The sequence below is a fragment of the Hemiscyllium ocellatum genome, chromosome 18 (genome assembly GCF_020745735.1).
Source record: "Hemiscyllium ocellatum isolate sHemOce1 chromosome 18, sHemOce1.pat.X.cur, whole genome shotgun sequence".
NCBI classification, from domain to species: Eukaryota; Metazoa; Chordata; class Chondrichthyes; order Orectolobiformes; family Hemiscylliidae; genus Hemiscyllium; species Hemiscyllium ocellatum.
The window spans coordinates 76,888,224-76,905,660 of NC_083418.1; the positions used below are offsets into that span (position 1 = coordinate 76,888,224).

Genomic DNA, 17,437 nt, shown 5'->3' on the forward strand with positions numbered 1-17,437 from the left:
ATTCTCACCACGACAGATGATAAAATTCAATTTTATAAAAATCTGGCATTAAGTATCTACTGATGAGCAGGAAATGGCCAATTGTCACAAAATCCAATTTGACTCATTAATATCCTTCACAAAAATATGCCATCCTTACCTGGTCGGAGGTGGGAAGAACACACCAAGCCAGGCACATCAGGAGTTGCAGAAGCTGAAATTTCAGGTGTAACCCTCCTTCAGGACTGTGGGTGTATGTGGGGAAGCTGCAGATAAAGGGAGAGGTTGGGGCAAGGTGGTGAAGTGGAGATAGGTGAACACAGGCAGAAGGTACAACCTGGTTGGTCAATGGGAGGAATGAATCCGTTTGGTGGCAGGGAACAGTGGAAGGGAGGGGGGAGGGGCTGGGAAAGAGGTTGGGGAATGGGGAGGGAGGTTATTTGAAATTGGAGAACTCAACGTTCAAAGTTTGGGAGAAGATTTGTAGCTCTGGTGCTCATTGTTGTGGTTCTGTTCGCCGAGCTGGGAATTTGTGTTGTAGACGTTTCGTCCCCTGTCTAGGTGACATCCTCAGTGCTTGGGAGCCTCCTGTGAAGCGCTTCTGTGATCTTTCCTCTGGCATTTATTGTGATTTGTATCAATGTTCAGGTTGAACTCAATGTTCAGTCCTCCAGGCTGGAGGATGCCCAGGCAGAAGATGAGGTGTTGTTCCTCCAGTAGGAGCTGTGATTTGTTTTGACAATGGAGGAGGCCAAGGATGGGCACGTTGGAAAGGGTGCGAGAACAGGAATTAAAACGAGTGGTGACTGGGAGGTCTGGCTGGCCCCTGCGGACCCAGCTGAGATGCTCAGCAAAACATGCCCTGAGTTTATGTTGGTTGCCCTGAAAAAGAGGAGAAAGTGAGGTCTGCAGATGCTGGAGATCAGAGCTGAAAATGTGTTGTTGGAAAAGCGCAGCAGGTCAGGCAGCATCCAAGGAACAGGAAATTCAACGTTTCGGGCATAAGCCCTTCATCAGGAATGAGGAAAGTGTGTCCAGCAGGCTAAGATAAAAGGTAGGGAGGAGAGACTTGGGGGAGGGGCGATGGAGATGTGATAGGTGGAAGGAGGTCTGCCCTGATATAGAGAAGACCACAGCGGGAGCACTGTATACAGTAAACTAGGTTGGAAGAGAGGCAGGTGAACCTTTGTCTCATCTGGAAGGACTGGTTGGGGCCCTGGAGGGAGGTGAGAGGGGTGGTGATCCCACAGGTTCAGCATCTTTTCTGGTTGCAGGGGAAGGTTGCAGCGTCCTACACTCAGGCTGAACTGGAGCAGTTCATCGACTTTGCCCACAACTTCCATCCTGCCCTTCAATTCACTTGGTCCATCTAGGACACCTCCCTCACCTCTCTGGACCTCACCATCTCCAAGTCCGTCGACAGTCTCCAGAAGGAATTTTACTACAAGCCCACAGACTTCCATAACTACCTGGACTACACCTCCTACCACCCAGTGTCCTATAAAGACTCCATTCCCATTCTCCCAATTCCTCTGCCTCCTCCACATCTGCTCACACGAGGAGACATTCCACTCATGAGCATCCCAGATGTCCACCTATTTTGAACAATGTGCTTCCCCCCCCTCAATCATCCAGACAGCCCTCTGCTGCACCATCTCCATTCCTCATTCCACCCCCCCCAGCAATAAAGACAGAGTCCCTCTTGTCCTCATCTACCACCCCACTAGCCTCCACATCCAATTCATTAGCATCAAACACTTGCGCCAACTCCAACTAGACCCCACCACCAAGAACATCTTCCCCCCCCCCCCATCCCACTCTGCCTTCCCCAAGGACAATTCCCTCCAACAGTCCTCGGTTCACGCCACGCCCACGGCCAAACCCCCAGGTATTTTCCCCTGAAACCAGAAAAGATGCAAACCCTGCCGGTACCCCACCCCCTCACCTCTATCCAGGGCCCCAAACCGTCCTTCCAGGTGAGACAGAGGTTCACCTGCCTCTCCTCCAACCTAGTTTACTGCATCAGGTATTCCCGATGTGGTCTTCACTACGTCGGGGAGTCCAAACGTAAACTCATGGAATGGTTCATTGAGCATTACAGCCAGGCCCGTGGAGGCCAACCTGACCTCCCAGTCACCACCCATTTCCCTCTCTCTTTCCAACATGACCATCCTTGGCCTCCTCTATTGCCAAAACAAACTACAGCTCCTATTGGAGGAACAACACCTAATCTTCTGCCTGGGCAGTCTACAGCCAAGAGGACTCATTACTGAGTTTTCCAATTTCAAATAACCTCCCTTCCCATTCCCCGTCTCCCTTCCCAGCCCCTCCCCTCCCTTCCATTGCTCCCAGCCACCAAGTGGATTCATTTCTCCCACTTACCAACCAGGTCATACCCTCTACCCTTCTTCACCTATCCCCACTTCACCACTCTGCACCCCAGCCACCCCATTTATCTGCAGCTCCCCCCACACCCACCCCCAGTCCTGAAGAGGGGACAGCATTGCAATGTGAACTTTGCCTTTCCCAGACGAGTAATGTCTGGCAAAACCCAACCCCGGCTTTAACACTGATTCCTATGTGAGCACATGATTCACTTACTGTTTCTTCACTTAAAAAGTCGCTACTTTCAGGAGCACAGACATAACTTTAAGTGAAGTCTTGCTGTGGTATCAGTAACCAAATATAGATAACTTTAATTTCAGGGAGCACAGAGTATAACTGAGTAAAGGGAAGGTGTGGAAAGGGTTCAGGTTTATTCACCTGGAAAAGGTGGCTAACGAGGACAGCCAAGGAGTCAGAGGAAGCACAGAGCATTCATACATTCAAGAGGGAACCAAAGGGTCTACAGGAATAAATGAAATGAGAGGGGGGGATGTAATGTGTTCTTTACACTTTGTGGTTACTCAAACAAACTGCAGCCCAATGCATTCCTACATTTCTCTGCACTTTCCAGCTTCTGGAAGTAAACAACGCAAAATTGCTTCCCCCAGCTGTCCCATTATATGTAGCAGATAACAGTTATGGGATACTGCACTGTACAATGACAACAATGATCTGTACTTCTGTTATCAGCACACTCCAGTCTCTACTTGCTGAAAAAAAAACCCCATCTATACCGTAATAAACTCCGAGGCTATTGAATCAAATCCTTTCAGGGATAAATTCTATCGCTAGTGATTGCCTACCTCTGGAGGCTTCTCACTAAACACTGCAGCAACTGCACCATTGGTGACGTGGTTCTTACCTTGTCCTTGAAAATATGGGGGTTGCAGTACATGAAATCTCTGTAGCTCTCAGTCCGCACTTTATCCTGCAAATTTACAGACAACTTAAATGATCAATCTTAAAAATGCATCCACTGTTAAAACATTCATAAATCCTTCCCTTCTATTCATTATACAAATAACATAAAGGTTTTTATTTTGCATATATATTTAGAGGTCAAAAATTCATCCGAACTGTTAGCTCAGGACATCTGTCCCTTGGTTGACCGTACAATCTAATCGAACAGAAAGCCTCCTTCAGTCAGAATTAAAAGTAGCAGAATACTGGAAACATTTAGTGTTTGAGAGGGAAATTTAAAATAGGAATTCTTGCTCTGTAAGACTGAGGACAGAGGTTAAAATTGGTTCAAATTTGACTGGCAGATTTTTATAAAACGATGCTTGAGAAACATGAGCTTTGCATCTATTGCCCAGAGGGCACTTAAGAGTCTACCTCATTGTCAGGCGAAAGTGAGGACTGCAGATGCTGGAGATTAGAGTCGAGAGTGTGGTGCTGGAAAAGCGCAGCAGTTCAGGCAGCATCCGAGGAGCAGGAGATTTGACATTCTGGGTGAAGCTCAATCACATTGCTGTCTGGAGGGTGCAGCCAGCAGAGCGAATCGAATAAGTTTTTACAACAATCAACCTTTTTTGTGCATTCATTCACTTTGGGGATGAGGACGTAGCTGGCTAAGCCAGTATTTATTGCCCATTCCTGATTGAGGTTAAGAGTCAACCACATTGCTGTGGGTCTGGAGTCACACGTGAGCAGTTTCCTTTCCTAAAGGACATCATTGAACCTGATGGGTTTTTCCAACAATCAATAGGGGATTCATGGCCATGATTAGACTCTTAATTCCAGATTTTTATTGAATTCAAATTTCACCATTTGTCGTGTCTGGATTTGAACCCGGTTCCCCGGAACATTACCTGGGTATCTCAATTAACAGTTCCATGATAATACCACTAGGTATTCCATCGCCTCCTCTTAGGTGGTAGGGAAAGAAGTGGTTACAAGGTCAACATTAGACTAGTTTTTAATTCCAGATTTTATTGAATTCAAGACTCATCATCTGCCACATTGGGACATGTCCCTCGTGACACTAACTTGGGAATCTGGGTTACTTGTCCAGCGACATTACTACCATGTTCCTGCCTCTCCAAAACGGAATTGTAAACTGGTGGCAGTGAGTGAAGCCAGGCTCAGAGCAGGCATAGCAATCTTTAACAGAGTCCCACAAGGCAGCCACTTGGCAGCTGAACCTGCTCAGACATCCAGAGCCAGAGGACTCTGTATCAATCGCCAAGGCACTGGGTTGGAAAGTGATCGGACTGACAGAGCCAAGAGTCCTCAATAATCAGCTCTGCCTGAACTTCATCAATTACAGCTGTTGATGTGATTTTAAGCATCAGTGCTTCTGCAGTTATTTGTTTTTCACTTTATAAAAGAAAACTCAACAGACAATCCATTTCATGTCATCCCCATCCCCTGAAGACAGAAATGTATACATTTGGTCACTTCACAAACTATGTTAAAAAAAATACTTCAGCCCCTGAACCGAGTTCATGGTTAAATTTCATTGTGGTTTATTTCCCTCAGATGGTAAAGAATCTTCAGAATTTTCTTCCCCAGAGAGTGGCACATGATACTGTGTCAGCACAGCAGTGCTTAAGGTATGAAAAATACTATGTGCTAAAATACTGGCAGCTGAATTTAGGACACACTTTAGTTTACAGACATTAGAATTTGGGAGACATAAGAGTCATAGAGATGTATATCACAGAAGCAGACCCGTCAGTCCAACACGTCCACGCCAACCAGATATCCTAAATTAATTTAGTCCCATTTGCCAGCATTTGGTCCATATCCCTCCAAACCCTTCCTATTCATATACCCATCCAGATGCCTTTTAAATGTTGTAATTGTACTAGCCTTCACCACTTCCTCTGACAGCTCATTCCATACATACACCACCCCCTGCGTGAAAATGTTGCCCATTAGGTCTCTTTTAAATCTTACACCTCTCACCTTAAACCAATGCCCTCTAGTTTTGGAGCCTGGGGAAAAGACCTTGTCTATTTATCCTATTCATGCCCTTCATGATTTTATAAAACTCAGTCTCCGACACGCAAAAGAAAATAGCCTCACCCTGTAGCTCAACCCTCCAACATCCTTGAATATCTTTGACAGAACAATGAATACCTTTAAGGTTGGCATCCTTCATAGTCAGGAATCGACTGCTACTGGTGGTAAACAAGAACGAGACGTTAAGGCCACAATCATAGAATCCTTCGGCCCAACAAGTCCACAGCGGCCCTCTGAAGAGTAAGACCCCTTTCCCTACCCTATTACTCTACATTTGCCTTTGCACCTAACCTCCATGTCCCTGGACACTATGGACAATTTAGCATGGCCAATTCACCTAACCTGCACATCTTCAGAGGTAACTGGAACACCCGGAGGAAACCCACGCAGACACGGGGAGAATGTCCAAATTTCACACAGACAATTGCCCGAGGCTGGAATTGAGGCAGCAGTGCTAACTAATGAGCCACTGTGCCACCTGAATGATGGAGCAGGCTCAAGGAGTCGAACTCCTCGAACTCAGCACTGCCTTTTTAACCTGCAATCTTCTTCTTGACCTCTCCGCCCCCACCCCACTCCGGCCTATCATCCTCACCTTGACCTCCTTCCACCTATCGCATTTCCAACGCCCCTCCTCCAAGTCCCTCCTCCCTACCTTTTATCTTAGCCTGCTGGACATACTTTCCTCATTCCTGAAGAAGGGCTCATGCCCGAAACGTCGACTCTTCTGCTCCTTGGATGCTGCCTGACCTGCTGCGCTTTTCCAGCAACACATTTTCAGCTCAAGGAGTCGAATGGCCTACTCCTTCTCCTAAGGTACGTTCACGTCATTGATCTATACCCCATCCCTACTTAGCTGCATTTGTCCCAACTGACTGCTCAGAAGTAGAATCAATGCTGTGGATTTGGAACCAAACACAATATTTACAAGTTGGCAGGTGACACAAACCTGGATGGGAGTATGGGTGTCGCGAGGTTAACACAGACAGGTTTCCCAGGGGTCTACACAGGTTCAGTGAGTGGAATACGATTTGGATAAGTGTGAGATTATCACTTCGGTTGGAGAAACGGAGATACAGAGCATTTCTTAAATGATGAGACTTGGAAAACGTTAATGTCCAAAAGGGGCAGGGGTGTCCTTGTTGATGAGTCAATGGGAGTTAGCGAGCAGCAAACAACTAACAAAGCACATGGCATGTGGGTCTTGATGACCAGAGGATTCAATTACAGAAGTAAAGATGTCTTGCTCCAATTGCATTGAACTTTATTAAGTTTGCAGGTGGAGTAATGTGTACAGTCCAGTCCCCTTTCTTTAGGCAACAGTGTTGATTGTGGATTTCAAGGAGACATTCATCAAAGTACCTCACTAAAGGTTAAGTGTTAAGGTAAGAGCCCACACTGTCCAAGGTAGTATATTGGCGCGAATAGAGAACTGGTTAGTGGGCAAGAATCAGTGAGTGAGTATAAAGGGTTCCTATTTGGATTGGCAACCTGTAAGCATTGGGGTTCCACAGGGAGTAGACTGGGTCAACAATTGTTTCCAACATTTATTAATGGCATGGAGAAAGGAAATATAGTGTCGCTAAGTTCGCAGAGGACACAAAAATAGCTGGAAAGGCAAGGTGCAACCAAGATACAAACAGTTTCCAGAGAGATAATGATAGATGAAGTAACTAGGCAAACAGTTTGTAAATGGAGAATGGCGTGGGTAAGTGTGAAGTTGTTCATTTTGGAAGGGAGAATAAAAGAACAGGAAATTAGTTAAGGGAGAAAAGCTGCAATACAAAGGAACTGGAGGGTATAAGACAGAGAAAGCTAGGACACAGATATAGAAGGTAATGAGGAAGGCTAATGGAATATTGGCCTTTATTTCACAGGGTTTAGAGTACAAGAGTATGGAAGGCTTAATGCAATTGTACAAAATGCCGGGGAGGCCATTTCTGGGATAGTGTGAACAGCTTTGGTCCCTTTATTTAAGGGAAGATATCACTTCACTGTAGGCAGGTCAGAGAAGGGTCAGAAGGATCATCCCTGGTATGGAGGGTTTATCTAATGAGCAAAGTTAAACAGGTAGGGACTCTACTCACTGTAGTTGAGAAGAATGACATGATGATCTCACCGAAATGTACAAGATTCTTAGGGGGCTTGACAGTGCAAATGCTGAGAGGATATTTCCCCTCATGGGAGAGTCTAAGATGAGAGGGCATATAGTCTCAGAATAAACAGGTGACAATTTAAAACTGAGATGAGATGCAATTCCATCTTTCAGAGGGTTGAGTGTGTTTGGAACTCCTTGTCACATTGAGCTGTGGGGCAGAGTCCTAATCCATGTTTGAGGCGGAGATCGATAGATTCTTGATCAATTGGGGAATCAAGGCAGAGGAGACTTCAGGGGCTGAACAGCCTACTCCCGTCCCTATTTCTTACCATCTAATGGACAGTGGGGTAGTGTAAAGGTTCACCGGACTGAATTCTGCCATGGTACGATTGTTCTGAGGAGAGACTGAGTAGGCTGGACCTGTATTCTCTGGAGTTTAGAAAAATGAGAGCAGATTCATTGAAACCTCGAAAATTGTTCAAAGGATAGACCGAATAGATTTCGGAAACGTGTCTTCCCTGGGCTGAGGGGAGTGGATTTAGAAGGACAAAGTCTCAGAATAAAGGGCCTTTATTTCTCAGAAATTCTCGACCCCAGAATGCCGGGGAAACTCAATTGTTGAGCATGTTTGAGACAGAAATCACGAAGCTTTCTAGCTGCTACGAAGGGTATCGAGATAATGCAGGAAATCGTCACTGCGGTAGATATCGGCCAAAGGCAGACCATGCTCTCTCCATCCTGTGTTCCCTTGCCCTTCTCCACCCGTACCCAGTTCAAATTCGTCTTGAAAATTCCAACTGAACCAGCAAGAGCTCTTTGGGAAACGAGTTCTAAATTTCCAATTCTGTGGAGAAACGCCTCCTTAATTTCAATGCCCAACAGCTCCAAGCCTGCGTTCAGATTGCATCAATAAAGGAAAGAGTTTCTCAGTCACTCTCTCAAATTTGTTTTTCCATTTACAATTGCTTGATTTTTCACGCCTTGAAGTAACTGCACAGAGACCAATAGCCCGTCACCCTTTTTTCACTAGTGTACAGTACATTGGCTGTGGCAAGGCAGCTCAAAGCCAGTCCTCTAGATTGAGGAGATTCTATGCCCCATTTATATTGGTTGGGCAGGACCATCCCAATCATGGAGCTTGTTGTCAACAAGGTTCACCTGGTTCCAATCACTACATATCTCTAACCCCTAAACTACAGACCACATCTATGCAATAAAAACAGAAAATGCTGAAATGAAAAACTCAGCAGGTCGTGTTTTCTTTTCTCTCAGAGGGTTGAGAGTCTTTAAAACTCCCATTAAATATTTTCAAGGCAGAGATAGATAGATATGGAGGGGCTAGATATGTAGAAATGTAGAGCTGAGGTTAAAATTAGATCAGCCATATTGAAGGGTGAGGGAGGCTGAAAGGGCTAAGTGGCCTATTCTTGTTCCTTGCTCTTATTTTCTTATGTTAGGTAGCAAACAAATAGGGAGAGAAACAAAACTCATGTTTCATGTCTGTGGCACTCTCATCAGAAGTGGGAAGAGTTAAGAGACATAACTAGGGCAAGGACAAAAATGGAAGACTGTGAAAGGATGGAAGACAGGAGAAATTGAATGGCAGGAAAATTAGTCTCCCAGGGCCAATAGGGTTGGTGCTGGGGAGAAAGGAAGGAGGAAAGGAAACAAAGTAAGGAAAGGAAGGAGCAGGTGTGTTTCCGGTTGAAATAAACAAAATAAGCAATGAGAAAGGAACAAATGAATCAAAACTGAAACAACTGTGGATGTTGTAAATCAGAAACAAAAACACAAATTGCTGGAAAAGCTCAGCAGTTCCAGCAGCATCTGTGGAGAGAAATCAGAGTTAACGTTTCGGGTCGAGTGACCCGAAGTCAGTTCCGAGGGCCACCAGACCCAAAACGTTAACTCTGGTTTCTCCCCACAGATGCTGCCAGACCTGCTGAGCTTTTCCAGCAGTTGTTTCTGTTTCAGGAACAAAATGGATGCTGGTCCAAAATGATAAAAGTCAGTGTTGAGTCCAGAGGCGATAGCATTCCCAGTTGAAAGATATGGCACAATGAGCGGGCCAAGGGCAGAGAGCAACCTGTCTTCTCAATTCAAGCATGGCATTTTTCTCATGGTCGGAGCTGAAGCTCATTGAAGACCAATACATGCTCTCTGGGTTTCAGTGACTCAAACTAAATGCAATATACCAAGTGCGGGGGCTGGGGGACAATTGAGGATCTGCCTCAATTCCCTTCCTTAGTTTTGTAACCAACTCACTGAGAGAATGGTCAACGTATGATTAACCATACACATTTACTCCTCAAGCGACAACTTATACAGCACCTCGAGCGTAATAATGTATTTCACAGGGACATTGTAAGACAAAGTATGATACCAAGCCACATGTGAGATCAAATGTCCAAATGCTTAAGTAAAGAGGTTGGTAAGAAGTGATATAAAAGAGGAAAGTGTGGGAGAGAAAGAGAGAGGTTCAGGGAATGGAGATATACAGTAATAGAACGGCACAAATTCAGCCCATCTCAGGGTCAAACGTGACACCAAATTCCCAAACACACTGGTATAATCTCAGGTTACTGACCAAATAAAGGGTGGACTGAGTGATTAGAAGCTGAAGTTTGGAACTGAGGCTGAAAATAATGGCTTCATCCTTTCCCGATATTCAAACTGGGGCAAGTTCAGCTCATTCAGTACTCGAGGATGTGGAGGAGAGTCACCAGGATGTTGCCTGGGATGGAGCATTTCCACGATGATGAGACACTGGATAAGATCAAGTTGTTTTCTTGACCCTCAACTCAGAAGGATCACTGGACTTGAAACATTAACTTTGTTCCTTTCTCCACAGATGCTGCCAGATCTGCTGAGTTTCTCCAATAATATTGGTTTCAGATTTTCAGCATCTGCAGTTCTTTGTTTTAATTTAACCCAATGTGAAAGTGAGGATTGCAGATGCTGGAGATTAGAGTCCAGAATCTGGTGCTGGAAAAGCACAGCAGGTCAGGCAGCATCCAAGGGTCAGAAGAATTGATGTTTCAGGCAAAAGCCCTTCATCAGGAATGAGGCTCGGGGCCTCGGGGGTGGAGAGATAAACGGGTTTGTCATTTATCTCTCCGCCCGCTCGGCTCACAGCATCATTCCTGATGAAGGGCCTTTGCCCGAAATGTCAATTCTCCTGCCAATGTCATATCCTGCCAATCAGGGTGCATTCTTTTTAACCTTACTCTGTATCCCCTAATGTTCAACAATGCTGTAGGAATAATGGAAATGCAGTACTTCTCCATTCAATATGCTGTTCCATCTTATCCATCGTGAAGGTTGGTGTGGCACTGTGGGGCACATTTAACATTGCATGATGGGAAAAATTGGCCAATTCTCTAGTTCAGTAAAAGGACTGTGGCAAAAGATCCGAGGGTCAGAAAAATTGATGTTTCGGGCAAAAGCCCTTCATCAGGAATGAGGCTGGGGGCCTCGGGGGTGGAGAGATAATTCTCAAGTTATAGTTCAGTATAAGAACTGTGGCAAAAGATCAGAAACAGCTTTCAGGACCAGGCTGAATGTAAACAAATTCTACAAGTTTGAGAAAACTTCAGTAAACTTCTTAACGGCTCCTTGTATATTTCAAACTGCAGATTTTAGCCTAAACAAAACGTCGGTACAACAGAAAGACAGTTGGGGAATGATACAAAGGATTATTGTTTTTAGGGCTAAGGTTGAGTGCTATGGGTGATGTACATTCCATGATAGTCTGTAACTCCTCAGCATATTTTAAAGTATATAATGTACTCCTTTCTTAGTAAAAGGTGCAAAACTTGTCAAAGAAATTGAGGTATTGATAACTCCCTCCATCACAAGTTTCAGCCAAACTGCTGCAATACAATTGTCAACACAGTCTGATTGGTGTCAGATCACCCTGTTGTAATTTTGTTTGTCAGTTTTGTGATTTCAGCTCTCACAGATCTCTTCAAATTTTAATCCAATTCAACATGGGAAGCAAGAGAGATGTTACTTTAAAAAAAAATGCTGTACAAATGAAATTGGAACTGTGCCCTGGATTTAAAAAGTTGATGCTTTTTTTAAAAAAAATAAACGTCCTGCCTGCAGAAGCAAGATTATTTCCAGCAAGCTTCTGACAATGAAGGCTAACTCTCACAAAATAAAAATCAGGCATTACTCTGCAGCAGATTTAAATATTCTTCGGACACACAATGGGAAAAATTAACTAGTCACAATCGAGTCAAAAAGGCAGTAATCGTGACTGATGGTAGGAGCCTAAGAAGAGCTGCAGCTTGTTCCCATTTGAAGGTTTAACTGATGTAACCTCACCTTTAGCATTTCTTCATGTATGCCATAATGCGCATAAGAGCTGAAGTAGACACTGTCTTCATCCTCCTGCAGGTTTGCTATCGTGTTTGTGGTTGATGTACCAGCTCTGGCATCTGCATTTATCACGAAATCCTGCACATATTGTCTGTAATCAATTTAAAACACACCCTTGAGGCACGCTCAATGAACCACACAAAATTATACAACAAAAGAATTTTTCCAATAAACTTCCAGCCTTTTAACACTCTGACACCCTCTGCTGGTTTCACAGCTAAATTGCAGATTTCCCAGTCATGACCAATGATGGGGTGGCACTGTGGCTCTGTGGTTAGCATTGCTGCCTCACAGTGCCAGGGATCTGGGTGCAGGTAGCCATCTGTGCAGAGTGTGCACATTCTCCCTGTGTCTGCTTGGATTTCCTCCGGGTGCTCCATTTTCCTCCCACAGTCCAAAGATGTGCAGGTTAGGTGGATTGACTATATTAAAATTGTCCACAATGTTCAGGGATACGTAGGTTGGGTGCATTAGTCAGGAGTTAAATGTGGGGGAATGGGTCTGGGTGGGCTACACTTTGGAGGTTTGGTGTGGACTTGTTGGGTCGAAGGGCCTGTTTCCATGCTGTAGGAATTCTAATTCTAACTCTAATCAAGTTTGCTCACAGGATACTGGCAAAGGATGTGCAGATTTTAACTGTAATGTAAGCAGCTATTCAAACAAATCCACCACAATCCAACAGCTGCCATAAAAATTGGTTGTACTATATCAAGCCTCGTGTGCAGTTTCGCTTGCTACAAAATCATATTTAAGATGGTGGGGGGGGGGGGGGGGGGCGAATTTTACCAGTGTACGATGTCGGATGTGATGCACATTTAGCGAGGCAATTCACTCAACTTTATTTTTGGAATCAGGAACTGCATAAACCGAGTTAGTCAGCACCTACAGTGTTTAACATGTTCTTTGAGCCATCTTAAAAGTGTAGGTTTCATTTGAAAAGGTTGCCAAGATTGACTTTGCCTGAGTGAAATGAACTGAAGCCACTGTTGGATGTAAAACTCACAAGCAACATTATCTGGATGTGGACAACTTCAGCCCTGTGTGGTCGAGCTGCTACAATATGACCAACCTGTGCTCAACTCAGTTAAGCCACACAACCCAACACAGTTTCCATCAAGGATTTCACAGCATCCTATTAAAATCAATGAAACAGCCTATTTTAAATGTAGGGATTCTTCCTTCAAAATCATTCATCCCAAGATTTTTTTCACTCATTTTTAAAATGTTACTCCAATGCCTTTGTGCTGTTTTTTTCCTGGGATGGGGGTGTCACTAGAAAGGCCCATCATAAGACGACAACAAATAGGAACGACGTAGGCCATTTGGCACACTGGACCTGCTGCACCATTCAGTAGGGTCATGGCTGATCCAACATTCCTCACATCCACTTTCCTGCCCTTTCCTCATAACCTTCGCTCCCCGACTGATCAAGAATCTATCGATCTCAGCCTTAAATGTACAGAAGGACTCTGCCCCTACCACTCTCTGTGGCAAGGAGTTCCAGACCCTCTGAGACACTAAATTCCTCCTCATCTCAGTCTTAAATCAACACCCCTCAATTCTGAGACAATGCAGCCTGGTCCTCAATTCTCCCATCCTTTATTGTCATGGTTCATTTCAGAGGGCTGTTAAGAATCAACCACATTTCTATGGGTCAGGAGTCACATGTAGGCCAGACGAGGTAAGGATGGCAGTTTCCTTCCCTAAAAGACATTAGTGAACCAGATGGGATTTTCGTCACCATTATTAAGACCAGTTTTAAACTCCACATTTATTAATTGACTTTTTATATTCCATCAGCTGCCCTTTCGCAGAACCACAAACCTCCGCCCACCCTCCACCCCCATCACAGATGTCTTTTATTTTATTGTTAAAGAATTCAAAAACTAACTCCAGCTGTCGCCCAGGATTCCATCGTGCTCCCCTTGGTATTGTCCCATTCAAGGTTTGTAATCTCTAGAGGTCAGGGGGCACAGGAAAGGAAGAAAGTTTTCTGAAATAAATAAAATTCACATACCGCATTTTTTCAAGGTCTCCCATGATCCTTTCCACAGCTGCCTCAGCCTCCTCAGCTCTCCTCTCTGCTCTGTGTAAATGCTGAAGCTGTGCTGCTCGCTCCTGGCTCTCCACATCCAGTGGTTCTACCGAACAGGTTTGTGTTTCTGTACATTCCCAGAGCTCATCGACATCTGTGAAGACAACAGCCGGTGAGTAGGGTCATCGAGTGAACCCAGCCAGCACAAAGGCTAAACAGGTCAACAGCCTGCGCCCCTCTAGTAGGGGTAGGGATTGTGCTGTACACAGGCTAGGGCAATTGTGATCAGTGATGCTGAAGCTAACTAAGTGTTACAGCGCAGAGAAAGGCATTGTGTCTACATGAACATGAGCACCTGCTGCAGGCTGTGTTTTGATTGGTGCATTTTGCTTCTGTCCATTCAGCAACTTTATAGAACATAGAACAATACAGCACAGAACAGGCCCTTTGGCTCACGATGTTGCACCGACCCGTGAACGATTCTCAGCTCATCCCCCTACACTATCCCATCATTATCCAAGGGTTGTTTAAATCTCCCTAATGGGGCTGAGTTAACTACATTGGCAGGCAGGGCATTCCATGCCTTTACCACTCTGAGGAAAGAACCTGCCTCTGACATTTGTCTTAAATCTATCACCCCTCCATTTGTAGTTTAGGTGAAAAACAAACATGCTCACATTTGAGAGAGGGGGAAATATTGTACAAAGACTGTGGAAATTCCTTCACAGCTTTAGACTGAAGGTTATGACAAAAAGAGTAGTATAAGCAGTTGTAGCGATTGTAACAAGGTCAGCCAGGTGGACCTCATAGAATATGAGTTCCCTGATTGGGGCTGTTAATCTGGTCCAGTCAGGGAGCCCTGGCTGACAGATATAAACAGGAGTGCAGGGTTTGGGGCCTAGCTTTGCTGCTCCTCTCCCTTGTAAAATTGCTGTCTCTTGTACAGCTGTAAATGTTTTTTAAACTGTTTTGTAACTTGCTTAATAAAATAAAAAAATAAACAGGAGTGTCAGAGGTTCTGTTCACTCTGAGAGCTGGCTTTGAGGAAGCTGGATCAGTGACAAGATCGATCCATGTGTAAATAAAGGGGGACTTGGTAACGGGATACCGGCCTCTCTGGAGTTATTTCAGCAGTAAATATCTGAACAACATTAAACCCGTTAATATTATTCACTGGTAACATTTACCCTTTAATTTTGGATTCTCTTCATTTGAAGTCATCACTCTTACAGGAAGATAAAGAAAACTTAGCGTTGGATGGATACTACATGCCCCCTCCGGGGGTTTGCAATCACATCTTTGTGAACAGGTTGATGAGAAAAATAATTTAAAAGAGAAACAAAATAAAGCAGACCCAGGCACTCGTGTGGCGCAGTGATAGTGTCCCTAATACTGGACTAGGAGACCAGGGTTCAAGTCTCACCGGCTCTAGAGATATGTAATAACATCTCTGTGAACAGGTTGATTAGAAACATAGCATAAGTTAAAAAACATTTCAAAAGCTGACCTCATTATCAGTAATGGCTCCATTTTAGTGTTCAGCAATAAATTAGATTCCCTTCCAGTCAGACTCGCTGACTTATTATAGTAAGTTAACAATCAAGGGTAGATTGGAGTTTGTTAAAACCTAAACTGGCCTCAATAATTATCATTACATGGTTGGGGCAGGTGGGTAAGAGTGGACAGGCTGTTATTCCCTCAGACAGTGAATGATATCTTCACTCCTTATATTTAAAATGGTGGAATGCAAGAGGGAAGAGTATCATTAGTTAATGCAACATGTCCGTTGGAGGTATCAGTCAGAATGACAGTTACCCCTCTTCTTTCCTGCCTGGGCTTTCTTTACAACTCACTTCAGAAGGAAAGGCCAGCAAGACAATTAATATTTGGAGATTTACAAACAGGTCATATTGAAGCTCTACTTTGAAGTGAACAAGATGAGTCAGCTCCTGTGGTGCAGTGGTAGTGTCCTATGCTTGGACTTGAAGGACAAGGTTCAAGTCCAACCTGTTCCAGACGTGTGTAATATCATCTCTGACCACAAGACAGAATAGCACAATTAGGCCATTCGACCCATTGAGTCTGTTTCACCACTCGATCCTGTCTGATGTTTCTCAACCCCCTTACTCTGCCCCCTTACCCTGCAACTCTTGCTCCCCTCACCAATCAAGAACCTATCTACCTTTGTCTGAAATGTACTCAATGGCTTGGCCTCCACAACCCTCTGCATCAATAAGTTCCACAAATTCCTGACCTTCTGACGAGGGGAATTCTTCCCCGTCTCTGTTCTAAAGGTTTGTCCTTTCACTCTGAGGCTGTGCCCTCTGGTCGTAGCGACTCCGAATGGTGGCAACATTTTCTTCACATCCACACTATTCAGGCCTCTCAATATTCTATAGCTTTCAATCAGATCCCCCTATAACCTTTTAAACTCAATCGAGTACAGACCTAGAGTCCTCAACTTCTCCTCATATGAGGAGCCCTTTGTTATGGGATTATTCTTGTAAACCTCCTCTGGACCATCTCTATTCAGCAAGTTGGTGAGAAATTATCTACAAGACGAGTCAGACCGGAACATGTCTTTCCATCCGAGCCCACACCCCCCGCCCCCAAACCAAGCCTGCCCTCAGTTCCACAGACCATAGAACCTAAGAACCCTGAGATCCATGGGGCCTCCTGCATAAGTCTGCCTGCACTCCCAGCAACACCCATTGCCATGTTCTGTCTCACGGAGGCGGAGCTCCCAATTAGCCCAGGCACAGTCTGATTTGGTGGCAGGGTGCACTAGTTCTGGGCCTGTCTGCCACCTATGAGAGGTACAGATATGGAAAAGACAACTACCATTAACCCTAGGGTGGGAGAATTTCAAGACAAGAGACATATGTTGAGAGATTTAAAAAAGACATGAGGGGCAAATGTTTTACACAGAGGGTGGTTCGTGTGTGGAACGAACTCCTGAGGAAGTGGTACAATTACAACATTTGAAAGACATTTGGATAGGTACATGAATAGGAAAGGTTTGGAGGGGGATGGCACAGGAGCAGGCCGGTGGGGCTAGTTTATTCTGGGATTAGGTTCAGTATGGACGGGTCGAACCAAAGGGTCTGTTTCCGTGCTTTATGACTCAGAGGGGACCAATTGGCATGGCCCCCATCCAATCCTGCCCATAAATTTCCACCCAAAATGCTTTGCACAAACCAGACGGCTTTAAAACAAATGGTATAATTTTGAAGTGCAGTCAGTTGAAGACACAGAAACAGAAAATAATAACAGGAGTAGACCATTTAGCGTTTGCCATTGAGTATAGTCATGGCTGACCATCCAACTCACTCTCCTGTTCTTGCTTTCGTCTCCATACCCATTGGTGCCTTTAGCCGTAAGGACTATATCTAACTCCTCCCTGAAAATGGTCGATATTCAATACTCATGGTGTCCTGACAGACTAGCTCCCTTAGTGTTGTCTGCCTGTTTTATTAACTCCCTCAGCAAAATGGAGAATTGGTTGTCTGGAAACACAAAGCCAACAGTGTGGTGCTAGAAAAGCGCAGCAGGTCAGGCAGCATCCGAGGAGCAGGAGAATCGACGTTTCG

General features: G+C 44.7%; 1 protein-coding gene across 4 annotated transcripts in view; it reads right to left on the reverse strand.

Annotated features, from left to right (window-relative positions):
* prmt3 (protein arginine methyltransferase 3) overlaps window positions 1–17,437 on the reverse strand; it is a 196,713-nt gene that overhangs the window by 163,019 nt on the left and 16,257 nt on the right. For all 4 annotated transcript variants that reach the window (XM_060838615.1, XM_060838616.1, XM_060838618.1 and 1 more), the window contains 3 exons: window positions 13,830–14,001; window positions 11,759–11,903; window positions 3,227–3,292 (listed from right to left, as the gene is read on the reverse strand). In XM_060838615.1, coding sequence (XP_060694598.1) covers window positions 3,227–3,292; window positions 11,759–11,903; window positions 13,830–14,001 — 383 coding nt within the window. The remainder of the gene's footprint in view (window positions 1–3,226; window positions 3,293–11,758; window positions 11,904–13,829; window positions 14,002–17,437) is intronic.